At 41.0% G+C, this 27,016-nt stretch overlaps 1 protein-coding gene and 1 non-coding gene across 3 annotated transcripts in view; one reads left to right on the forward strand and one right to left on the reverse strand.

Moving 5' to 3' along the window:
* Positions 1 to 27,016, reverse strand: part of CTNND2 (catenin delta 2) — an 886,845-nt gene that overhangs the window by 828,593 nt on the left and 31,236 nt on the right. The window contains exon 1 of one of the 2 annotated variants that reach the window (XM_032470083.1): positions 2,839 to 2,874. The exons of the other annotated variant lie outside the window; for it this stretch is intronic. Coding sequence (XP_032325974.1) covers positions 2,839 to 2,859 — 21 coding nt within the window. The 5' untranslated portion in view covers positions 2,860 to 2,874. Of the gene's footprint in view, positions 1 to 2,838; positions 2,875 to 27,016 lie in introns of those variants that run through there. 2 annotated transcript variants of the gene reach the window in all.
* Positions 9,078 to 9,149, forward strand: TRNAD-AUC. Its single transcript has one exon. It is a non-coding gene; the product is annotated as a tRNA-Asp (tRNA).

Below are 27,016 nucleotides of genomic sequence, written 5' to 3' on the forward strand. Positions count from 1 at the left end.
TGCTTTCTTTCCTTTTTACCCTCACATTCCCTCTTGAGATACCTGCCCTCCCCGGCATCCCACACCGAGCCTCACATCTCGGATTTTCCTCTGCCCAGAAAGGAGGTTCCAGGCTCTCCACAAATCACTCCTTTTGCTTCCACCAAACGTCACGATTCCTGGGGTTCACTTGTGCTCCTTGGGGTTCTTTCCCTCCCAGCCCTGCAGTTTTAGATTCCCCTCGCTGTCCTTTAAGGATCTCAAAATCATCAGGCACATTTATTTTGCATTTTCTCTGCCAGATGTGAATATATGTATATTCCAGAGTAACGGTTCTCAAACTTCAGAGTGTGTCAGAGTCGGGCAGAGATGTAAAACTACAGAAGCCGAAGCCTCTCCTTAAGTGAAGGTCAGCCTTTTTGAAGTTCATTAGCTCTCTCAGTAAGGATTCTACTACACATGGAAGTCTGAAACAGACTGCTGTGGATTCAGGGTAATGTGACTCAGCTGCCCCAGAACAGGTTCCGTTCTGAGTAACTGACTACCTACATTCTATATTTTAGAATGAAAGCCAGGCCCATGAAAACAGACTCATCCAACTCAAGAAATACTCCGCGAAGCCTATCTTGAAATGTATGTTTTAATTTTTAATATTCTTTGCTAGAATATGAGAGTATCAATATTAAACACCTTGCATCCATTTATGAGATACACTTTTTTCACATTTTAATGTCTCTCATGTTGGAGGTTTTAAAATCCGCATCTTAAAAATGTCTGTCAGCATCTTTCCTGTCACATTAGCCCCTAACACAATGGTGCAACTCACAATCAACATTTAAAGAAAGTCCTCCACTAACTGGAAGTTAAGAGAGAATCTGTAACCAAACAATTCAAATACTATTATGGAAATAAAGACGGCAGAACGATGCAATATTGAAATGACTAATTTAGTTCCATCTAGGACATTTAAATATAAAAGTATAAAAGAGAAATTGATAATGGTGTTCCAGTATCAAATTATCAAGAAAACTGAAGTCTTCCCTTCCAAGAGTTGAGTTGTTCTGTCAGGAGCCACGAAAGGGCGGGGTGTGGATTTCATTATGAATCTCTTGACTTGTGGATCAACAAACTCAGGTTTGTCCTGAGACCCTTCCAGATAATAGTGTTCCAGAGTCACCAATTTATGCATAACCAGCTACCTCAGGCTCGGTGGTATAGAACAATGACAACTTTAAAAAGTATTGCCATCTATCGTGGACGGCTCCAAAGGTTACTTGGTGTCAGCTAAGTGGGGTTCACTGGGGTCCTGCGTGTGGCTGCAGTCAGAACGTGAGTGACTAATGGCTGGAGGCATCTCATAGACCAGATGCCTGGGAAGGAAAGACACAAACAGCTGGGGCTGGGACATCTGGGCTCCTTGGGCATCCCTCTTGGTCTCTATCTCCAGGATGCTGCCTTCTGGCTATCACATTTTTTACATTTAGTCTCAGGGCTCCAAAGGTGAGTGTCTCCAGAGAGAGAAAAAGAATTCACGTAAGTATTCTGAGGCAAACAGAACTCTAAACAACCTAAAAAAAATTCACAGATTGACAAGCATGCCCTTCCTAAATACAAACTGGATCGATATAAAAATCTCTCAACAAAGTTGCTTAAAATACCATAAATAATGTTCCTTTATGAAATATTCATTGTTTACTACCATGTGTTGAAGATCATTTCAAAATGTACTGTAAGGGGATCTGTGCCCCTCAGAATTAATCATCTCAGGTTAGGGGAAGATTTTATTTCTTATCTATGGCATCCAGAGAAATGTGAGGCCCAGTGACATGAATATTCAAAACAATAAAAATGCTTCACACGCTTTATATGTTTCAATGAAATAAACATGAAGTGGGCAATGGCCACTCTCCACGATGTAGACGCAACTTTTAAAACCTGCACAATCGGATTCAAATGCAGCAAACTGAGCCCCCACCCCAAATAATTCTGGGTTATTTTGTGTTATATAATAAGATCACAAGTATGGGTGAATAGGAATCCCCACTGTTCAGGATAAAAAGTCTCTAGAGTTACCATTCTGAGGTTTATTTTCAATGAGAAGTAGGTTCAAGGGGAAATCATAGCTGTAATTACTAGGAGGTAATGTTGGTAACTAAGGTTTTCAACTTTAAAACCGTAAACACCCCAAATCTATTTGTTCGTGTGCTATGGATTAAAGTGACTGAGAAACTCTACTTTTTCATGTACATACTTATCCTAAAAAGCAGCTATTGACAAAGTTTAAAAATTACGTTTCAGTGTAACAGAGAAATCGATGACACAAATTATTTAAATTAAGATATTTTCGTGATAATGGTATTAATGAAACAAATTTTATTTTCAACATCACCCTGAGTGGCCGAAATACGTTATTTCATTGAATTCTCACCACAAACCTACAAGGCCTATGATATCCTCTCAGTTTTAGATCTGAGAAATCTATGGTACAAATCAGCCAATTTTCTGCAAATGCTCAAGGAATCCTTTCAGCTCTTCACAAAGAACAGTAATGAAAGTGGAAGCAAAGTAACCCTCCAACAGGCAATCCTCACCCTCTCTTTTCTTGCCAGTCCATTTTAGAAATCCCTTTTTTTTGTATGCTAGTCTGTTACAGAACCACTACCATCAGCCTTACAGGACCTCTAACTCCCAGATCAGCAATCGATTAATCCCAGACAAAATAACAGCAACAAAAAACAAATGAGACACTGGGTGCCCCAGGAGCCCTAAGTCACTGCAGTTAAAGGATTAATTAAACTTGGAACATGATCACTGAATTTAAGCCTTAAATTGATTAAGTCAGTAAAAATCTTTACTCACCACACACTCTGTGCCGGGCATCAGAATAAAACAGTTAAAACAACAAATGGCTGTTCCCCTGAAGTTTCCATTCTAGAAGGTGAGGCAGACAAAAAAGAAACAGCACAGTAAAGACGTGGAGGTAAGAAACAAACATGAAGCAGGGCAAGGCATACAGAGTGACCCTGGCTGGGACTAGCCTCTCTGGGGTGTGGACATTTCAGCAGAGGGGACATTACAGATCACAGCTCGTCTAGAAACTGGCCAGCTTTTCCTGGACAAATCACATAACCTGGTAACCACAAGTCTGTTTTCTATGTCTGTGAGTCTGTCTCTGTTTTGTAAATAAGTTCATTTGTGTCTTTTTTTTTTTTTAAGATTCCACATGTAAATCATATCATCTGGTACTTTTCTTTCTCTTTCTGGCTTACTTCACTTAGAATGATGATCTCTAGGCCCATCCATGTTGCTGCAAATGACATTATTTTATTCTATTTTATGGCTGAGTAGTACTTCATTGTATATACACACATAATCTTTTTATGTCCAAGCTTCCTGATCTGTAAAATTAGGGATTAGACTAGAATGGCACTTAATGGACTTTCAGGCTCTGAAGTTCTGTGACTCTGAGACCTTTCATTCAAAAGAAAGCCTTACAATGAAGAGTTTGCTCTGTGAATTTATCTAAAGACCCTCTGATTCCAATGGAACCAACTTCATCAATCTACCGCCAAACTGCATTTCCTTATGAACCCTTCCTGACAAGAGGCAAGGTTATATATGTCATATATATATATATATCCCACATTTTTCTTTATCCATTCATCCACTGATGGACACTTAGGCTGCTTCTATATCTTGGCAACTGTAAATAATGCTGCAATGAACATGGGAGTACAGATATCTTTTTGAATTAGTGTTTTTATTTTCTTCAAGTAAATACCCAGAAATGAAATTGGTGAATTATATGATAGTTCTATTTTAAATTTATTGAAGAAACTCCATACTGTTTTCCACAGTGGGTACACCAATTTACCATCCCACCAACAGTGCACAAGGGTTCCCTTTTCTCCATATCCACACCAGCATTTATCTCTTGTCTTTTTGGTGGTGCCCATTCTAACAGGTGTGGGCTGATATCTCATTGCTGTTTTGATTTGCATTTCCTGATAATTAGTGACGTTGAGCATCTTTTCGTGTACTTATTGGCCATCTTTATGTCTTCTCTGGAAAATACCTATTAAGATCTTCTGCCCATTCTATAATCAGATAGTTCTTTTGTTTTTTGTTTTTTTTTTTTGCAATTGAGTAGTATGAGTTATTTATATATTTTAGATATTAACCCCTTATTGAATATACAATTTGCAAATATTTTCCCCCAGTCCATAGGCTGCCTTTTTATTTTTGTTAGTGATTTCCTCTGCTTTGCAAAGCTTTTTAGCTTCATGTAGTCCCACTTGTTTATTTCTTGCTTTGTTGCCTTTGCTTTTGGAGTCAGATCCAAAAAATTCTCACCAACGCCAATGTCAAGGAGCTTACTGCCAAAGTTTTCTTCTAGGAAGTTTATGGTTTCAGGTCTTGCATTCAAGTCTTTAATCAAATCAGTTAAGTTCTGTGTATGATGTAAGATAGTGGTCCAGTTTCATTCTTTTGCATGTGGCTGTCTAGCTTCCCAACATCATTTATTGAAGAGACACAACAGGCATAGTATCTCTGAACATTAGCAAAGAATTTTCAGGACTCCACATTGTCTATCTTGTTCACCAGGTATCTAACTTGTTCACGTATTTACTGCCCAAATTCCTATCACCTGAAAAATACTAATTAATGAAATCAACTTCAGTGCAGAAATCCTGACTTTTTTTCATGATATGAAAGATGATGCTGAGTACATGGTATCAGAAGTAGGGCTTACACAAAGGGAGGAGGCAACTGTGAATACACTGAAAAATTTGGATCCACAATGACCTCTTAAGTCCAGTTTGACAGGCTGAATTCCATAAGCTGTACCAGTAACAAATGCAAACCTCTACACTAGGGATTAGAAGACCACATGAACAAGAACAGCATGGAAAAGTGAGGTAGAAACATATATGAAGAAAATCTCCTTAGGGGTTGTAGCAGTAGTAAGTGTAAGTTGGAACGACCTATAATAAGAGGTTCTGGCAAACAGACGCCCTAGGCTCTTGCTACCTAAAGTGTGGTCTCTGGACCAGCTATGTCACTATTACCTGGGAGCTAATTAGAAATGCAGAATCTTGGGATCCACTCCAGACATACATAATCAGACTTCGCAGATTGGAAAGATCCCCAGGTGATTTTGTATGCACATCAAATTTTGGGAGGCACCACCCCAGGCTCTTAACCAGGTCAGACAAGATGCAACTCCAGTCTAGCCTCAAGAAAACACACCTGCAATACAAAAGCACCTGTAACCACATATTAATGAGCTATAAATCAGTTAGACCACGACAGAGGACAAGCTCAAACCTCTATAACTACCAGGATTATTCAAAGGCACCGGGGATATTCAATTCTGAATGTGCACAATACACAGTACAATACACAGTATCGACTAGCTAATGGCATGTGAGTAGTTAGCACTTAAAATGAAGCTAGTCCAAATTAAGATGTTCTGTAAGCATAAAATACAACCTAACTACAAAGACTTGGTGAGAAAAGAATGTGAAATATCTCTGTAATAATTTCTATATTGAATATGTTAAAATAATACGTTGGATGTGTTGGGTTAATGCAAATGTATCACTAAAATTAATTTCAGCTATTTCTATTTGCATTTTTTAACATGGCTTCCTAGAAATTTTAAACTCCCTGTGTGGTTCCCATTTGATTTCTGCTGGACAGTGCTGCTTTACAGACAACCAGGACCAGGCATGGGAGTTCTTCTCAAACACGTGGAGCACCACTGTATGTAAGAAAGGTTAACCTGGCTCAGTCTGAACCAAGGATTAGAACCAGGACTTCATGTTGTGCATACGATCCGGAGCAGGTAAAGAACCTTCCCTTATTTTCCAAAAATGCCCGGGAGGTAATGTCATCATTCCCAGAGACTGATTACTGAATCTGAGAGTCAGGAAAAGGTTGCATTTCTTGTCTTACAAAATAACCTGAAAAGACAGCAATGAAAAAGAAACAAGAAAACCTAACTACCTATCAACAAACACTGCCTCTTGAGCAATTGCTAATACACACTCTCTTTTCCTCCAGAGAAGACTTACAGAAACTCATTTTATTTTCTCCTTAGCGAAGGACCACTGGAGACAGAGGCAGGCTGGAGCATTATCAGAGGAACTGACATCCACGCTTGCAGGCCGACATTTTCCTGAAGATGCCACGGACCCTCGCTAAATGTCTTGGTGGATAAATTACACTTCATCTATTAGAACAAATATTGCTGTGCTGAGAGCGTCAAGCATCCCAGCCAGCCTGCGTCACTACTGCAGGAGGAGAAAATAAATAAAGGAACACAGCCTCCCTGTTTCCATAAACCTGATCAACAATATGTGATGAAGACTGACAACAGTTTAGCAAGAAGTATCTACCTCACTGCTATGATGCTCAAGATAATGTCAAAAAAATAAAAAAATAACTCTCTGAGCTTGAGCCCGAGACAAAGCTACACAATTCTGGCTCATATTTCAGACTTAAGTAATTCATCTTCTGGCTGCCTATTCAAAATGCTAAGTGACTATTTCTGGTCCACGAGACTGACTCTGACCCTGTCTGGATCAATGAAATCTCAAGAAGTAAATGTTTTCAAGGGCCACGTGTTTGGTTTTAACGGACCATGCTTTTAAAGAGAATATAAAGTATTATATTATTTGATCTGGTCCAGAGAATCTGAAGATTAGTTGGACCTATTTTTGAATTATCAAGTATCAGTAGCCCAAAGTAGTTCAAACACTGCTGTCTGATTCGGATTTAGATTCAAGGGAATTTGGTACGAGTCCTAGTTCTTATCCTGGTGAAATTACGAGAGTTTCATTCGCTTGGCGCTTGATGACAGCATTGGCGGCTGCCCTACCGTTTCTCCCAGCTCCACTCTCCACAGTCCATATTTCTGTGTAACGGAAGGAAAACACGGCTTCCTTTATAACCCCAGAAAACCCATATTTATCCAAATAAAGCTTATGTGATCTTTAAGAATGAATAACCTTACAGAAATAATTTAATACATATTTCTAAGAAGGATGTATAATAGCTCCCCAAAGACTTTTTAAAATTTATAAAGCCAACTCTCTCGAATGCATTATGAATACTCCTAAGTAAGGGATGGAGAGACTAAAATACACACACAGAGAGAGACACAAAAACATTCCTTGCCAGATTCTGAAGTCTAACGTTGCAACTCCTGAAGCAAATTAGGATATGTGTTCGCAGATTCCCGTAAAATGAAAGCCATCTCCCAGCTATAATTATTCCACAGATTCTGCAAATGGAGAAAGCTGTTAACAGCGTAAAGCAGCAGTAGCCCAGAACGTCTATGTCACTCTGTTCTTAATTGCCGAGCTGCTGGATTCATGGAGCACCTGTTGTTTACTTTAACCTCCACTCTAATTTTAGAGATGCCAGGTTTACCCTGACGCCAGCTTTTTGATGCATTGATGGTTTTTCAAAAATCTCAATACCTGAGTCCTTGTAATCACTATATTCAGCTGGAAGATCGCTCTTTTACTACTAAACCTCATGAATGGTGTAAGTCTGGCTAGTGTCTTTATCAAGCTTCATGGGAAGTGACTAAGATGAATCTGCACGTCACAGACTTGCTGTAAGTGAAGCGGGAAGGTGAAGGTCAGGGAGTTATCCTGTAACTGCCTGGGTGCCACTATCCTCACGTACAGGGGCTGAAGTGTGGCCAGAACAGGGTCACCTAATGTGACACAGCACAGGACCTGACTGTCCAGTGGCTTGATGACCAAGGACTAAGCAGGGAGCCACAGCTAGTTCCAAAGTGGAAAGCAGCATTTTTTTTTGTTCTTAACTTTAAGGGCGTGGAATAGCCAGGGATATCATGAGCACGACTGATTCGTCGGTTTCACAAAATCAGGACCTTAACATGTTAATTTTTGCTTAATAATTCTGAACTACTTTTCCCTAGCACAGTGCCACCATTTAGTAAGAACATAATAAACATGTGTTCAGTGAATAAATCAATCTCATCCACTATATGGTACCTGTTAGAGATTGAATTGTCTCCCCAGAAAATCACTTCTTTTTGTTTGTTTTTTCTGTGTGTTTTTTACTGAAGTACCATCAGTTACAATGTGTCAATTTCTTGTGTACAGCACAACGTCCCAGTCATGCACATGCATACACATATTCCTCCTCATGTTTTTTTCATTAAACGTTATTACAAGATATTGACCATAGTTCCCAGTGCTATACAGCAGAAACTTGTTTTTTTAGTCTATTTTTATATATAGTGGCTAACATCTGTAAATCTCAAATGAAATCCACTTGTTGAGTCCTAACCCTTAGTGCCTCAAAATGTGACCTTATTTGAAAATACAGTTGTTGCAAGATGTAATTAATCAAGATGAGATCACCCTGGAGTAGGGTGAGCCTCTAATCCAATGTGACTGGTGTCCTTTGCAAAGGAGCACCATTTGAAGAGGTGGCAAACACACAGGGAGAACACCAAGTGAAGATGAAGACAGAGATTGGGGTGACACAGTAGAAGCCAAGGAATGCCAAGGTTGCCAGGAACCACTGGTAAATAGGAGAGATGCAGGACAGATTCTCCCGTGAAGCCCCGAGCAGGATACCCTCGATCATGGACTTCTGTTTCCAAAAGTCTGGGATAATAAATTTCTATTATTTAAGCTACCTGGTGTGCAGTAGTTTCTTACAACAGCCCTAGAAAACTAATATGGTAAGTAAGACAAACTATGACTTGATATTTATAAACAAAAGTGGAAAGTTTAAATCTGAGTAAAATCAATAGTATATAAAAGCTAAGAAAAAAAGATTTTCAAGGGGGTGTTTATCACTATGTTTAATGTTTAGATCCCTTAAAATTGCACCTGGTCTACAAAAGCATAAACAGAAAAACTAAATGCAATCAGAGCATCTTAAAAATAAGCCCTTTGAAAAAAGAGACTTTGATTTTATACACTGATTCACCCCTAGTACCTAAAATACAGTGTAGCACAGTATGGCCATAAACCACCATGGTTTGTTGAAAGAATGAATGAATGGCCAACAGAGAGATGTGTAATTCAAAATGCAGGAGCATGGGGGAGGGTATAGCTCAGTGGTAGAGTGTGTGCCTATCATGCACAAGGTCCTGGTTTCAATCCCCAGTACCTCCATTAAAAGGTAAATAAATAAATAACCTAATTACTATTCCCCCCAAAAAAAATTTTTTAAAAAGCAAATGCTTAAATAAGGCTAACTTAACAAAATGCAAGAGCAAACTGGTGAACATGCTTAATCAAACATTAAAAACTAAAAATTCAAAACAGGAATAGGCTATATAAAAAGTGTTTATCATTTCTACCAGAAGAATTTCGCTGTGTTTTAAAATCAAATGTCTGTCAGTCATTGAGAAAGAAATCCCAGTGGAAAAATTAGAAATATGCCATATGTCGTCAGCCTGAAGAAAACACAAGTACAGTGACATTTTCCACATTTCAAAGAACTATTTATCAAATGTTTGCCTCTTGCTGTGCAGATGGCAAAGTCGCTGTGGTTTGAAAGGGTGATTAGAAATAAACAATCTGGAAATAGATTCTGAAAATTTTAATGAATAGTGTATATGTATGTGGCAATGTATACACAGACACGTCCCTTAATGAATTACTTGTGGATTACACTGTCAAGTAGTAGATTAAAAAAATCTTTCCACCACAGTAGTGATTATGCAAAAAGCTGGCCATTGTTTAGAATTCTGTAAAAAAAAAAAAAGTGAGTTAATGCTAACAGATACACATTACTATATATAAAACAGATAAACAACAAGGACCTACTGTATAGCACAGGGAACTATATTCAATTTCTTGTAATAACATATAATGGAAAAGAATCTAAAAACCAAAGTACATATTTGTCTAACTGAATCACTTTGCTATGCGCCTGAAACTAACATTGAAAATCATCTACACTTCAATAAAAAATATTTTTTTTTAAAAAGTGAGTTAAGGCCAACAACAATTAAAAAAAAAAACTGCTGTAATTATTCCTCACTTACTCCAGGCCACCCTGCTGACTGAAAAGTAAATAAAAACAAAAACATGGCAAAAAAAAGTGAGTCAGTGCTTATGTTTACTGTATTTTAAGATATCAATGAGAATCAAGATTATCACAGTGATGAAAACTTTTCCTTGCTTCTACACAGAACTTCCACAGATTTCACCCTGTGCAAGGCAAAATTTTGCCTTCTGTTCCTTCTACTTGAACAGTAAACTATTTACCAAATTGCTTCCTTATGTTCAAACACTGTTAGGTTCTGCAGGAGAGAAAAAAACCTAACCTGGTCTGAAATGGTATGTCTTCCAAGAAAAAAAAAAAGAGCATCCAGTTTTCTAGTACATTTTTGAAAAGTCACCTAAGAATAGACATACCAATCAATATGCAACGAGGTTCTTAAATTGACAGCAATTACACACAGACATTTTAAAGTGATAAAATAAATACAAATTATAAAATAAATAAAATTCAAATTAACAGCATTAATATAGACTGTGTGATGATCTTGGTTAGAAAAAAAAATGAACTTGGAAGTGACTGGTGGGGTGTGACACTTTCTGAGTTTTCTGTGCCACAGGATGACTCCATCTCCCTCCAACTTTGTTTACCGATGGCCAAACTGACCTCCTACAGACAGGACAGCCTTCACCCGGCAGAAACTCTCTGAGGACTTGCTAAGCTCATCCTCATTCCTTCCTAGAATGAATGTAACTGCAGCAGTGATTACAAACCCTGATACAGACAGAGGGCGTGAATTCCTGCTTGGCCCCCTTCTACCTGGGCCCCCACCCCACTCCACCAGCACGGCTTCTGCTGATGACACGGGTCAGCACCATGCCGCTAAACCCACTGTGCACACGTTAACCCGCTCCATGTCCCACCGGCAGCAAAAGATGCCCCTAAAATGCTCCCTTTGAAACTCTCAGCTTCAAGGGCACACCCCACCCCATCCTACTGGTTTCCCTCCCCTTCCTGTCTGGTCTTACTGTCTTATTCTTTGTGAGCTTATCCTTCCCCACCTGATCCTTGAGCACTGAACCACCTCAGTCCTATTGCCTGCATGCTCCATGCTCTCTGCTCAGCCATCTCTTCTACACCCAAAGCTGCTACTGTGAACAGCTTCCACATCTGTGTCTCTACTGTAGAGGTTCCGGGCGCTGTGAGGGACCTCTGGTACATGCAGTGGGCCTGTCGTGTGACTGAATCCTGAACCAAGTCTGCTCGCTCAGAATATTTCATCCTCTTGGCCAGGATTGCTCCCAGGAGACCTGAGCTGAACCGAGCAGCTCGATTCTTACAGAGTCTTCAGCAACCACTAGGAAGAAGCGCACACTCTTCCTGGAGTGCTCACCTGCCAGAGCGTGAAGTTGGGACCCCCCACTGGCATACTGACCCTACGTGTGAAGAGCCTGCTGGAGACAATAAAGGAGAGAGCAGAATTAAGCGGTGGACAGAGAGAGACGTGTCATGAGCAGCAGAGTGCCTGGATGAGTCAAAACCGTAGCATTCTTACTTGTGAGAGTCAATAAACCCCATCAATTCCCCCATTAAGCCAATTTAAGTCGGCTTGCTGTGATTTGCAAAGGGAGTCCCAACTAATCAGAAACCTGCTTCCAGTCGTCAGGGATGCCTAGAAACAGACCTGGGTGATCTGCAGGGACAGTGTATGTATTGAGGATGCTTTGCCTTTGACTAGAAAGGAAGGTACTCACTCTTTGTAGCAAGACAGCTATCAAACTCCTGTCTGTGTGCTTCAGACCTCGGGCCTGGCGGTTCAGATGACTTGGTCAGGTAGGGCAGTGGGGCAGGGGGTGCCAGATGCTTCTTGTAGCCTTTAGTAAAGTCCTTCAAGGAAGAGGCAATAATATGTCCAGACTGGTGCATCAGGAAATAGAGAAGAAAATAAACTATGACCCCAGGACCACTTTCCATCCATGGCCAGCAACCCAGGATGGCCAAGGCAGAAAACCAAGACCCTGCGGGGTTGGAACAGCCAAACTAGACTGTCATGTCTCTCTCTCCAGAAGTCTGGTGATAAGATATAAGCTATAAAATACACCGAGCTGCTCAGGGGGAGGATACAGGTACAAAGATTAGCTAAGAATTTTCACTCACATTCTACATTCAAAGACAAGAGATCATTAACACGGAGAATGTTTCACTTCACTTTGCCGAAAACTCCAAGGAAATGAGAAACATAAAGTGGAAAATGTAGGCTTCAATTTTATGTCAAATTAAAAATGATGAACATATTTTGTTTTGTAAAGACAAACATATTTCCTAGATATGAAATTCTAAGGTAGTAGATTGGCAGTAAGACAGCTACTGACAATCAGCTTCTCATTCATGCAGAAAGCACAGTTTCACCTGCATTATTTCTACCAAATATCCAACTCTATGAACTTTATGAATACTAGTGTTATCCCGCTGTACATTTTAAGTAATTAAATTGACAGAAGAAACGGGGCTGGGGAATGAGAAAGGAGGCCAACATTATTAATGTAAAAATGTAATTTTTTTCTAAAAATAATGGTAGTTCTTTTGTTCAAATCTGTTCTGCTACTGAGCACTGATGAAGAACAGCACGTGGGTACAAATCTAAGATTACAGTATTTCACTCATACATTTGCCTCGCATTTCAGAATAAGTTTCTCTTTGAAAGGTATAATCCTTTGTACTATCCGAGATAGATTTTCTTAAAAATAGTTGAAAGATACTGCTTATTTATAAAGTAAATAAATACCTCAAGCTTCCCTGTTTACATGAAGTAAACAGTCTGAAGACAGATGGGGAAGAGGGTCCAGCCTGACCCGGCTGGCACTCTTACCTTGGACTTCCAGCCTCCAGAACTGAGAGAAATCAATTTGTTTACCCAGTCGGTGGTGTTCTGTCAGAGCAGACCAAGTGGTCTAAGACAGCGACATCAAGTCTCACCTAAATTTTCAAGCTGCAAACTTGCTCACATGAGCCAATGCCTTAAATTAAATCTCTCCATAGAGACAGATAGACATGTATCTCTAGAGATAGATAGACAGATAAAGCTCTCTAGAGATGTGTAAATATATATGTTTCTATAGATAGATGTGTATAAACAGAATCCTCACGAATACAGTTCCCAATGAAAATGAAATCTTCAAGGATAAACTGTAACAGATTATCTGTACACATGGCTCATCATGGAGTTGATTCCTTTTATTAGAATGACACTTAAATGTCATCAAAAAGATCTTGGCCTAAACTCTACCTTTCTGGAGAAGAAAAGTCTTTACTCTGCATATTTGAAAGAGCTGGTCCTCTGTTTTCTCAGCTGTAGTTCTTCCTCAAGGGAATTTCCTGAGTCTGCTCTGGAGCCTGATGGTAGCTGGTCCCATCCGTCCACAGTCAGCAGGAGCAGCTGGCTCTCTGCCACCTTGTTCATCAACACAGAGCCTGTTGTGTGATCCTACTGTTAAAGTCATTCAACAGAGTCTAACCAGGACATCTTCACATGACTGAACTCCTCCTGCAGTTCTGAATCAACCTGCCAGAGTGTGTGTACTTTCTGGGAGTTCGCTTGGCCTCTGTGTTGCTGCCAGCTCTCCATTTTGGCAATGAACAATTCCATTTGTGATTTTGGTAAACACAATATGTTTCAGACGGTGCTGATGGTAAAAGTAATCTCAAAAAAAAAAGAAAAAAATCGAAGTCTCAATATCCAAAAACCTAGCCAGAACAAGCTATTTATACTTTTTGTCAGTGGTAGATAAATTGGTTAGGTCGGAGGGCAGTTGAATGCAGTGTTTGCTTTCCAGAAAAGGTAAGTAAAAGCTTCTGAGTATGATTTTCTAGTCAGACAGTCATGGTACATTTTCTCCTTCTACCTCAAGTCAGCCACTAACTTTTCCCTCTCCATCTCCATCTTTTCCCCCTCCACACATTGAGAATTAGCTTACAGATCTTTGCCTTGCTCCCTCCCTCACTGTGTCCAGTGTTATTCATTGTCTGTTCTTCCTTTCCTCTAACCTTTCCCTTCATTAGCTTTCAGTTATTAACTTCACATTTTTCAGTGTCCCACCGTGGGCAACGAACGGTCCTGTGCCCAGCCCCAAGAACATCGCCCAGCAACTAACCTCAAAATGCTCCCTGCAAAGCCATTTGTTATAATCAAAGGTGGTATTTAAAAGCCTAAAAGCAGTTAAAGAGAAAAGGACATTTCTTCAAATTAGAAAAAAAATAATAATGGTGTCCCTGTTCAATAGTGACAGATAAAAGTTGATCTGTACAACTCTAAACCATTATTTTCTTCCCTCGACAGTAGCGATGGTCTAATGGCTAAACAGATAATAACAAGAATCAATAGAAAACTGAGGGAGATATTGTTAGGAAACTCGCTTGAGTAAACATGGGGCACCTCCGTGTGTAGCGCATCACACCAAGGAAACCGCTGACGGCCCCCTTTTCTGAAAAGAGACCGTGGCAATTTCACGAGTCAGAGAAACTAACATTAGATGCTCCACGCACCACCGAGGTGACCCAGATAGTTCCAAGTTAAACATACATATCTAGTGAGAAGATACGACACTTAAATTTTTAAACCTCAAAACTTGTATTTAAATGGGGTTTGCCAACAGTCTTTCCTAGATCTTGGAATTCCACTGACCCTTTGGAAATGGCTTCTGGTATACATCTGAAGCTGAAGCAGGTGACAAAAGTAATGGAAGGCTACAAACCTGTATCTGAATTACCTGTTCACAGAAGCCCCAACTGCTACTTCATCAGGAAGAAACAGGGGGGCTGGAGATGAACAAGAGGAAACTGATTTGATAATGTGTCTGCCCTTGTGCACTTTCACAGCTGAAAATCCCACCCTGCTCCCGTGATCTTTCTGTTACTTTCTTCTTTTCTTTCTCTGTTTCTTGTCTGTTTCTCTATATCTATCTTTCAATGTCTTTTGTGTTCTTTGTGAATCTCCCCCCAGATAATCAAATCACACTCCAATCTGGGAACCCGATTCAAGGCATCTCCAAATTGGAAACTGAGAAAACAAGCTTCTGAGGAGCATCCACCTGCGCCCGCACCTCCGCTCCGTCTCCCATTCTATGGGAAACACCACATTCAGCTTTGCTCGCATCACTCCATCAAAACCACCTTGGCCAGGGGCCCCAGTGACCATCCCTTTGCTAAGCTCACAGTCAATGCTCAGGCCTGCTTTCTTTCATCTGCCAACAGTGTCTTCAGCTTTCATCACAACTAAGGTCTTGACTGATCTTGTTCAGGGACATCAGACTCCACTGGCTCTCCTCCCACCTCACTGGCCACTGCCTGTCACCCTTCTGCTGTTCCCTCCTCTCCCTGACCTCCCAATAGCACCTGCCCCCGGGCTCGCCGGTCCTACGTCCTCTTCTCCATTTACACCCACTTCTGGGGGGAATCTTATCCAGTCTGGTGGCTTGAAATATCATGTACATGTCGGTTATCACCATCTCCAGCCTGGATCCCTTGAAGAATGTCTTCAACTTCCCAGAGACTCAGTTCCTTCTTTGTCAAATCAGGATAATGTTTCACAGTTTGTTTGTTTGTTTGTTTTAATGTTTAAGACCAAATACAATGATGCATGTAAAACACAATAAATTCAAAAGTGCAAGATCACACGATAAGAAGACCCACTATTCCCTCTGCACTGGGCCGTTTGCCGTGTGCGGTCATTTTTCATAAACCACGTGATAAAAATGCACTGTGATTGTAATGTGCAGCTGCACTCACAAACCAAATAAATCTGATTAAGACACAGTTCCTTAAAGAGTGATGGTTACTTGGGCTTTCCCATTCGAGCATAGAAATCCTATGGTGCCCAGAAGGCAGCCTTAAACGAGGGATTAACTAGAGATGCCAAAAGGATCTGAGGAGAAGGCATCAAGCCCCAGGCTGAGACAAGGACAACGGCATCGTGTTTCACCTGGAAAGAGGCCAGAGGTGCCCAGGCTCCGGAGCGAGACATCCTGGGTTCAACCCCTGGTTCACCTACCTTCACTGTGTACACGGCCTTGGACCAATTGCCTGACCTGCCCTCATCTGAAAAATGGAGACAATCCCTTGGTTTATCGTGAGGATTAAATGAGCCACCACCCATGGAGCTCTGAGAAGACCTGTGCTCGACCAAGGAATTCTCCTGGGCAACCATGCGTGGGGAAACAAACAGAACAAAGTTCAATGTATGCATCCAACGAGGGAAAGCATTTTCCTGCCAATTAAGTAAAGGCCAGAGGAGAGGAGGTGGGGAAGCAGCTTCTCATCAGGAGGAGAAACAAAGAAAATCTAAAGCCAGGGGGTATGTTGAAATATGCATGCAATATACATGACTTGACACTCTGCTGTTAAGATTATCCACAGAGTGAGCATTCTCTGACTCAGTAACTTCAGGACAGAGTGACAGCGGTTCCTGGTCACCCTGACCCTGAGGTCCTCTCAGGGAGGTTCTGGGACAGCAGCATTCACATCAGCTGGCAGCCTGGAGGACGTGCACATTCTTGGGCCTCAGCCCAGATCTAATGAATCAGAAACTGTGGGTCTGGGACTCAGCAATCTGAGTTATAATGAGCCCCCAGATGATAGGGACATGCGCCAAAGTCTGACAGCCACTGCCCTAAGCCAGCAACTCCCAAAAGAGAAGAAAAGATACTGACGGAGGATTGAACTTGACTTTCCACTGCTTTATCTAGGCAACTAGTTTATAGTGCTTGGTTGCAAGCAAATGTCTTTAGAAAACATTGCGTGTAAGTAGTATTCATGGGAAAATTGCATGTGGCTTGGCAGCACACAAACTCTTCAACTCACCGATATCCACCAGGCCAAAGCTACGTGTCACCCTGTAAACCAGGAAAGACGAGAAGAATAAAATGTGGGCCTGTCCCCTGGGGGGTTATAACATTATGAGCTACAGATGCAAAAAGACTAACAAAAATACAAAAGCCAAAGAAGCTCCTGCTGTCTCAACTAAGAAGGGGCTGAAGAAGGTTCTGGAAGATTAAACATGCAAGGAATGATGACAAGCACAGTTGGTCAGGTGTGGCAGGAGGGCAGAGGGAGCAAGGATGTTCTTGGAGAGGAGGCTGGACATGCCGCTGGACATGGGACTTGAGTGTCATTCCTGAGGGGTCTGGTCTTTAGTTTTTTCAGTACCAAGTTGTTGAAGGCTTTCAGGAAAGGCTGTGTTTCTCTATATCCATCAAACTCAGCTCAGGATGATAGTTTAGGAGCAATCTGAGGTGCAGAGAGGAAAGGGGCTGGACAGAGATTTGACGAATAGACTACTGTGAAGAAAAAGGGAAGAGATGAGGATGAAATGGAAGTAAAAACCACAAAGCACAGTTAGGACAGAGGATATGAGGGCGTCAGTGACTGGATCCACAGGGTGAATTACTGAATTACTGTGTGAGTCAAATATGGTCCCAGGTTTACTGACAATGTAGCTGAAACTGAGCTATGTATAAAGCATCTAAAATGTACACTCAGACTGGAATAAACCTGAGCTCTATATGAGTTACTTGCACAAGAAACAAAACCAAAATCTCTGCTCTTTAGAGTCAAACCAAAGTGGAAACACGATTATGGGAACCCCTTTAATATTATGTAAGATGGTTTATTCTCAAATTTATCAAATTCCCAAACAATCCATTTATACAGTTGAAATTACAGTGATAAAGCCACGTCCAGTTAGTTGATTTGAGAATGTGTGTTTTAAAATGTCCACATCCTTTTTTAGATATCTGTACTTAAACATCACCCCCATGATGTCTAAGCCCTACCAACAGCAGGGTTGGACTCCTAAATTCTAAAGTTCACTCTAAACATTAAAAACATATGTGTTCGTATTTCAATGTTCTCTACTCTCGTATGATTCATTTAAATTGTCTATAAGAAAACAGATACAGAAATGAGCTCCCCTATGGAGGAGATTTCTGAAGAGCCCAAGATAAGGACAAGCCAGCCATATCAAGGTGTGACGTTCCGTCAAGACGTTTGTGAAGGCACGTGCAGCAGATGCAAAGGCACAGGGGCAGCAACATACTTGATCTGTGAGGGAAACGGAGATGCACGTGTACATGGGGGGCAGCAGTCAGGGAAGCATGTCCTTGCCTGCCACAGAAAAGGGACTCTTCCTGGTGCGTGGAATTGCCGGGGAGGATGGTGCAAAGAAGAATCCTATGATCCGATTACCCTTTGCCAGTGAGTTTATACTTATGTTCTAATGAGTAATGCAAATCTTGTCAACCGGACCCAGAATAACATATAATAAAAGCTCTTGACTCATAAGAGTATCTTTAGGGTCATTAAACATAAGAACTAATATACACGTAAGTATAGGTTAACACACTTAGTGTCATATTCAGTAAATCCGAGCTAAGCCACATATGTACGTATTTAATCACTGACTACCTATGCTGTTCAAGAAAGAACATCATCTCCATTCAAGGGAACTGACGCCAGTCAGCTCTCTTACGTGTTTTGACATAGTACATAAGCGCGTAGGAAAAGGAAGAAGACACACTGTAACGGATTACAGCTTCAACATAAACCTTCCGCGTGGGCTCCACAGAAGGCTGCCAAGGCCCTTCTACTCATGGCCAGCACAAGGCTGGAGGGCACAGAACTTTCTGATGGGACACACGTGGATTCCTGAGGAACACGTGTTTGCTTGGGGCCCACACCAAGTCTGGGACTCCCTGTGGCTTGCTCTGGGTGGCTGGACTTACAGCCTCAAAACAATATGACAACGAAATTACAGACACTGTGGCTCAAACCCAGCTATGCACCCTTGTCTAAAGCAACTTTATACAAGATGTGCTCCTGCTTGTTGCCCACTCATGTCTCCCTCAATTTTTTTTTTCATATTCCTTTTCATTATAGGCCATTACAAGGTATTGAATACAGTTCCCTGTGCTACACAGAAGGACCTTGTTGTTTACCTATTTCATACGTAGTAGTGTGTATCTACAAATCCCGAACTCCCAATTTATCTCTCCCCATCCACCCTTTGCTTCCTGGTAACCATAAGTTTCTTTTCTATGTCTGTGTATCTGTCTCTGTTTTGCAAATAAGTTCATTTGTCTCCCTTCAATTTTAATTAGATCTTCCTTATTACTAATTTATCCATAAAAGCCTTCTTAAACGTTTTCTAGAACAAGCCTGGATACTATATAATAATGACATAAACAGGTGACATGGTTGGTTTTACTGAATACTTCCCTACAATTGTAACAGGGAAGAACAAATCTGACTCTGTACTGGATCTGTTTCTTTTACTTTAACCTTTGCATTCTATGGCTTTTGCTACAAGTTAATCACTAAAGGGGGGTTGGGTTGCCTATAGCTTGAAGTGTATGTAATCGCCCATCTCCAGGAACCCTGTCTCCCAAGCCTGAGTGTTAAGCCAAAATATCTTTACTTCAGTTCACAGGACACATCTTGACCAGGGACACCTGTAAATGACTGCAGGAAAGAAAAAATTAACACATCCCCTCTGGAGTCTGGCCAGAACCAGGACATATTTGCAACAACTTCACACTTTTTTCACTTTACCTCCTCACCTCCTGCTCTTTGCTCTATAAAACACACTAGCATCCCAACCCAGGCAAGGTGATTCTTTGAGACACTAGTCCACCATCTTCTTGATTTGCTGGCTTTCTGAATAAAGTCACTATTCCTTGCCCCAACAGCTTGTTTCTCAATTTATTGGACTGTCGTGCAGTGAGCAGTACTATCTTGGACTCAGTAACACGGTGACGTCAACGCAGATGCCCACAAAGCAATCCCCACAATCCTACAGGTAGTTAAATACACAGTTGACAGAATGGAGTGAGGGGACTGACACTTGTGTGACAGTGAAAACCTGAAGTGTTTGTAGAGAGAATAAACCCAGAGTTGCAAGTGTAAGGTTTCAATACAAAAAATAAAATATCAAAATGTGTCCTATTTTTCTCATCTTACCTACTAGCAGGCCTCTACAGGAATTCTGTATCCAGTTTCTTGATCTATTTAGCATGGATGCCTGTTCTTAGCCTTCAAAGCATTAATTTCGCTGTGCCTGTCCACCCTTCTTGCTGCCAGCTTGATCAAATAACAATAAAAGAAAAACAGCAGAGCAGCAACAGTAACAATGGCTGATACTCCAGCAAGCTTAGTTGCATACGCTGCCCTCTGGGTTAAATGCTTTACAAGCCCTGCCTTGTTTATTTGAAACACTTAATGAAGCAGACTCAGTGATGGTCTCCGTTTCACAGTTAAGACTTGAGTGTCTCCAAGGTTACAAAGCTAATCGGTGTTGGAATCCAGCCTGACCCCAGACCCACACTCTGGACCCCTGCAAGAGTATCTCCCTTAGGACTGTCTGCTCAGACGCAGCCCAAGCTCCACGCCGGTATGGAATCTTCACATTCCTTTAGCACGGAAGTCTCCTCCCGACAAGTAACTGAAGCAGTTCATTTCTGTGCCATAGGTATTATACTTGACCCACGGGGCGGGGTACTGTAGTTCACGCTATCTCTGCATGAGTTAAGTCCCACATGTATATCTTCCTACAGCTACAAGTCCGGAAAAACAAAAGAGAAAAAGATGTACCAAACAACAATGACAATAATAATCAATACGTCTTCCTATCAGTCATCAGATCCAGTGACCATTCATGGAATTATTACAGGAAGAATAAATTACCAGTTCCCAGAAGAAATCAAGTTCTCACACGACCTGGCCCCCTCCACATCTCTACATAGACCTGGAAGGTGTCCACTGGTTCCCATCACTGGCCTTCTTTCAATTCACAGAAAGGTCCATGCATTTTCTTGCCCCAGGGTCTTTGCACATGCTCTCCTCCCAGAAGTCTCTATCTCCCACTCTTACCCTTGATAACTACTGCTCATTCTGTAGACGCACCTATATGTCTGTTCCTTAAGTGCGCCTCATACAACACCAGCCTTTGTCCAATATTCTCTTTCCCAGCATCCTGCTTTTTTCCCCACTTTGCCTTTATCTCAGCAGCAAACCTGCCTCCCCTTAAGACCAAGCACCATGAGGGCAGATGGTATAACTATTTTGTATTAAATACTCTGTCCTCAATATCTTCCCTTACCACAGTATAAGCACAATGTAGTTACTACCAGAAACAGACAGGCAGATTCTCCCCAAGTCTTTTATTTGCCATCTATGCAAGGAATTATCACAATAAGAAAAAAAAATTAGTGTAGTTTAAATTGTACCTCTATATTTATGCAGAAGTCAATCATGCATTGGTTCATCTTATGAATCAAAATCAATCAGGTTAAATCTCGAAACTTTTTCTAACTCAACTGGTTTATGCTATGATAAAAAATGTAAAAACTCAACAACTTTGTTGGACAGTAAATTTGAGGTGCAGCTTCATTCAGAAGCTGGACTCCACTTTATACATCCTGGGTTTCTAATCTGCTAGGAAATGCCCGAGGAACAGTGGTTCTCTCAGTATTTCAGCACCTCCACTTCAATTTCCCACGAAAATAGAAACTGCAGAAGTACTGAGAATGAAAAAAATTGCTACTTCTTGCAACCAATTCTGGCTGTAAAGCTTACTTTTTAAGCAGTGTTCTTCCTCTACTGTATTTGCTCACTCACACTGGCATTAACCAGCAAGTGATTTCATTAAGTATTCTACAGTACTGGGGTTCTTCTGAATCCTTACAGAATATGAATGCATAGATGGTGTATTCGTAATAAATCACAATTTTTTTTTACACAGGGATGTTTTGTAACCAAGATTTACTGGCTATAAAAATGTTTTCATCTAATGTTCGATTCTTCTGTTGAGAAGCATTATATATTCTAAACAAAACAGCACTCACACTTCCTTCTCTGCAACTGCTTTCTGCAGATTTACTAATGTTTCAACCACTCATCAATCATGTAATTACCTTTACTGGGCAATTCCATTCTCAGCGAATTTTAGAGAACGGCTGTGAATGCTATTGTTTTAAAAATAACATTCCGCAGCATTTCAAAAGACACATGATCAGTAATCAGTTTAACAAGAGGTGTATAACCAATTCTTTTTCAGAACTAAGTACTTTTAAGGTCATCTGTAAATTTTACTGTTTTAGAATTTAAATTGGATTTCTGGTAACTATATATAAAATTCTATGATGCATATAAGGTGCGCTCCGTTTACACAATACGAAAAAGTAGAAAACATACATAACTTTACTGCTTGTAACAATTACATCCTATGGAAGCCAGAGGTCAGTAGGTTGTTTTTTATTTTTTTTAACAAGTGCTATGGTTTACCTTATAACACATTTATAAAGAAGCTAACCAGGTAATTTAGGTATCAATTAAATTTTTAATTTGGTTTAGTTCAAGCAGTAACCTCACCTACGGTGACGTGACATTTAAATATAATAGTTCTTGAAGAAGACTGGCAAATCCCATTAATCCAAGATCTCATGTAAAACATTACATCCCCGTAAGTATTGTAAATATGGAGCACAGCACAAAGTCTGCCTAAATTTTCCTGTAAGAGTAGAATTTCTCTCTCAACAAAACGTAAGTTTTTTTTTTACTGATAAAGTTTAAAGACAGTGTCTTCAGAAATCTCTCCACTGCAAATCACAATCTAAATAGCATTGTTTGAAATACTACTCAGCCATAAAACATAATCTAATAAGGCCATTTGCAGCAACATAGATGGACCTGGAGATTGTCATTCTAAGTGAAGTAAGCCAGAAAGAGAAAGAAAAATACCATATTATCATATCATATCAATTATAAGTAGAATCTTTAAAAAAAAAAAAAGGACACAACTGAACATTATCTACAAAACAGAAACAGACTCACAGATATAGAGAACAAATTTATAGTTACCAGGGGGTAAAGGGGGTGGGAAAGGATAAACTGGGAGTTCGAAATTTGTACCTCTTGGGAAGGGATGGAAACGTTAGCTATCTTGATCGTGGTAGTGGTTTCACTGGTGTCTACATGAATCAAAATTCATCAAAGTGTGCATCTGAAATCTGTGTAGTTTACAGGTATCACACCACAATAAAGGTGTTTAAAAAAAAGTTTTAATGAATTACCTTCTAATCCTAAAAGGCGACATTCTGAAGAGTTACTAAAAATATAAGAATCATATTCCTGCTACTTCCTGTTCTTTCTCACTCCCCACCCTTCTGCCCAAAAGGAGACTTCATTTTATCATAATTATCGGAACAGTGTTCCTTGGTTACACTTCAATCCATTCCCTTTGACAAGGCCAACTCTCCAATTTTTAGTCTCCTTAATGGTTCTGAAACTCCTTTATATTTATTATCAGTCCATTTTCTAATACACAGAAGGTGATACAAACAAGGCTGATGTTAAATTGAATATCAAAATTGAATACAAATGAAGTAGAGCGAATATCATTTGAAGACACAGGCCAAAAAAAAAAAAAGTCTTCTCTATCCCATTCAAAAGAAAAATTCGGGCTAAAATATGAAGACTAGTTAGACTGTCAAGGCTCAGTTGTGCAACTCAGACATGATACGGAAGCTCTGTATTGTCCATCACTCCCGATTTTAGCAATGCAACCTAATTCTATCTATTTTCACATTTCTTCTTTAACCCTGAAACTGACAAAAAAAAAAGTTCACATGTTTAAAATGTATCTTTCTAATGAAGTTGAACAGTTTATCTTAAAAAGAATAGATTATATATTGATGTCCAGGCACATTCTTCATGGTACCCAGCACACTGTTAGGCAAATAAATATTCAATAATAAAACTGTTGATTGCCAAACACTTGATGTTTCTTAGCCTAAATGGTATATCCTGGAAAATATTCTCTTTCAGAGACTGAGAGCTGTCGATCTCAAAGGATTTTACTCAATGGGAATAAATCAAATTATGGAGCCAGACCTATCACAGCAGGATCCCAAGCACAATGGCCTTCCTAGCTTCCAAACCAATTATTTTTCACCGGTAAAAGCATTACATGGAAGGATACTACCATGGACAATGGAATTATTAAAAACTTCCAGCAGTAAATTCAATTATAAGGACAATAGGCGCTTGTGAATGTGTCACAGGGAGAAGCAGGAGGGAGGGAAGCTCTTTCTTTCTAGCGCTGATTTTTTATGAAAATAATAAAATCTGAGCACTGGAAGCTCAACTTAACAACTGCTCCGATTTTTAGCCTCCTTAATGGTTCTGAAACTCCTTTATAAATACCGTCAGTCCATTTTTTAAAACTTAGAAGGTGATACAAACAAGGCTGATACTAAATTGAACATCAAAGAGCTAGAAGTACATTGTCAGCATAAAATTGTAATCACCATCCATACTTCGCTTCTTCCATCAAAGCACCACTTCCGTCCAAACTAAATCTGAGAATATTATAATCACATCTCTGACGGCAACATATTACATAGACGATAACACACAATGAATGATAGTCTTATTTACAGTTGTCTGGGACAAAAGATGGTTTTACATTTCCAAATTCTAGAATTGCCTCCAACATTCTCTAAGAAACAGGAATGATGATTATCTGAGATCACAGAAGTACACCGAGGGCTAACATCCACTTATCTAACGTCTAACGTGTGGTCCACATAGATCAGAACTCTGATTTTTTTCCATAGTTTGCAGTCTTCTGCATTGGTTCACCATAACTGGATCATAAATGCTGGCTATTTTTTATTGCACTGCTCAGGTCAGCATTTCCACCTCTTAGTTATTCCTTGACTTGATTTGCCTTCATGAATCACAGGAAGACATTCCTCCCAAATGAAGGGTATGGCCCCAAGAGCTGACACCACCACCAAGGGCCTTTGATGACATTCAGCTCAGGAAAAAAAGATTTAGTCCACAGAAGCAAACAGTCATTTAATTTTAAAGTCAGACAAGTGATGCTGCCCTTCTTCACAATGTCTACCTGTAGTCATATGGTAGAAACCATCACTGCGCTACCAAGAAATGGAGTGCAGCCATGGCGAACACAGGCAGAGCACTGCACTTTTGGATATTACAAATCCTCTAAATATGATTCATGGGAAACAAATATGTCAATCTTATAACCAGGAAAAGTTGAAAGTTTATCTAGAAGTGCATTTTTTCTTCCCTGCAATGAGAGCTCAGCTTACGGGACTCAGCCCCTTCTTGGCCGTCTGGCAGACCTGGCACTGGCACTCGGGCCCTCTCCTAGATCCGCCATGCACCCACACAGTCTTCAGCAGTTTCTCAACTACGGGACTACTAACCTCTTGGTCAGATAACGCCTTGCTGTGGGGTTGGGGGCCCTCCTGTGCACTGAAGAATGTTAACAGCATCCCTTGACTTTATAAACTAGATGCCAGTGGCTCCACCCCACCTGCCCTAGTTGTGACAAACATCTCCAGTCAGTGCCAAGTGTCAACTGGGGGCAAAATCATCCCCAGATGACAAGGGAAATTTACCAATAACTTCAGAGAGAAAGGGAGACAGAGGGGTATTATACTCATCCACTTCTTCAGCCTCTGATAAAGTGAACAAACTCCTGCTATGATTGAGATAAACGGCTACTAACAGGGACAAGAGTCGAGGCAGATGTCCACTTCCAGATGGAAGCACCACGGGAGGCAAGGCGCCAGCGCTCGGAGATGTCTGTGCCCTGATCCCCGCCACCGGTGTGTTTTCTGTCTCATGCAAAATGCAGTTAAGGTTGCAGGTAGGACTGCGGTTGCTAATCAGCTGACCTTAAAATAGGGAGAGTATCCTGGACTATCCCAGTGAACTCACAAGGGTCCTAAAAAGTGAATCAAGGAGGCAGAAGAGGAGGCTGAGGGGATGTCACATGAGAAGGACTCCCCCTCCCATTGCTGGATTTGAAGCTGGAGGAAGGGGCTACAAGCCAGAGAATGCAGGCGGCCCCCAGAAGCCAGAGGGGCAAGAAACAGTCTCCCCTAGAGCCTCCAAGAGGAACACAGCCCTACTGACACCTTGATCTTAGTTTAGCCCAGGAGATCCAGACCACACTTCTAAGCCAAGAACTGCCAGAGAAGAGATGTGTTGCTTTAAGCCACTCAAGTTCCGGCAACCTGTTACAGCATCGACAGCAAGCTGCTACAGTCAGCCCTAACCCACCGAGCCTGCGGGGACGCAGCCCTTGGCTCCGGGGAAGCCTTAGCAAGTCAACCAGCAGGAATGTTCGGTGGAAGGTGACCACATCTCAACAGCATGGGCCACAGTTGATCACCTGTGACAACCAGGAGGCCCGAGCTGATGTCTGGGATACGGGAAACGAGAAAAAAAAGCCCGTCTCAGAGATGCATGGGGAGGATTTAGGGACATTTTGTACATAAGGTGTGCAGTACAGTGCCTGGCACGCTCAAGTGCTAAGTAAATGTTTACCATGGATATTCGACTGCACTTGCCCTGTGGACAGATGGAAATGCTTTGGCCACAAAGGGATCATATTTCCTTGGCCAGCCTGGTACTAAGCTACACTTCTGCTCATGCGAAATGCGCAGGGAGAGAGAGAGACCACGTGCCATTAGGCCTCTCTCCGATTCCTCAGAATGATCAATAACTGCGTGCTGCTCTGTGCGGTCCCGATCCATACACGATTCCAGTCATCATGAACTCACTCCAAGTCGTTGCCTCCCTGACACCTTATCGGGAGCAGCAGATAAGCAGTAACCATTTTCCTGGCTATCTGCGAGCACCTCTATCATTGTGACAGACGCTTGATGTGGCATTCTATTTTCCCTGCCCAGCCTCGCTTTAATATCACAAGCTTGCACGTCATTGAGATTCAAGCTCGCATCTGAACACCTTCTAGACTGTCACGGCATAATGACCTTGCCGAGAATGCCCAGCTGGTTAACTGATGCCAAATATCCGGTGAAGCCAGGGATCGTTTCAGCAAATGAAGTTACCCCAGAGAAGCAGGCACTTGTGAGAGGCTGCAGTGATAATTTTACGTCATGCTGATTCTAGCCAGGAGAACTGCCCCTTCGCTCAGACTCTGTAC

The sequence above is a fragment of the Camelus ferus genome, chromosome 3 (genome assembly GCF_009834535.1).
Source record: "Camelus ferus isolate YT-003-E chromosome 3, BCGSAC_Cfer_1.0, whole genome shotgun sequence".
NCBI classification, from domain to species: Eukaryota; Metazoa; Chordata; class Mammalia; order Artiodactyla; family Camelidae; genus Camelus; species Camelus ferus.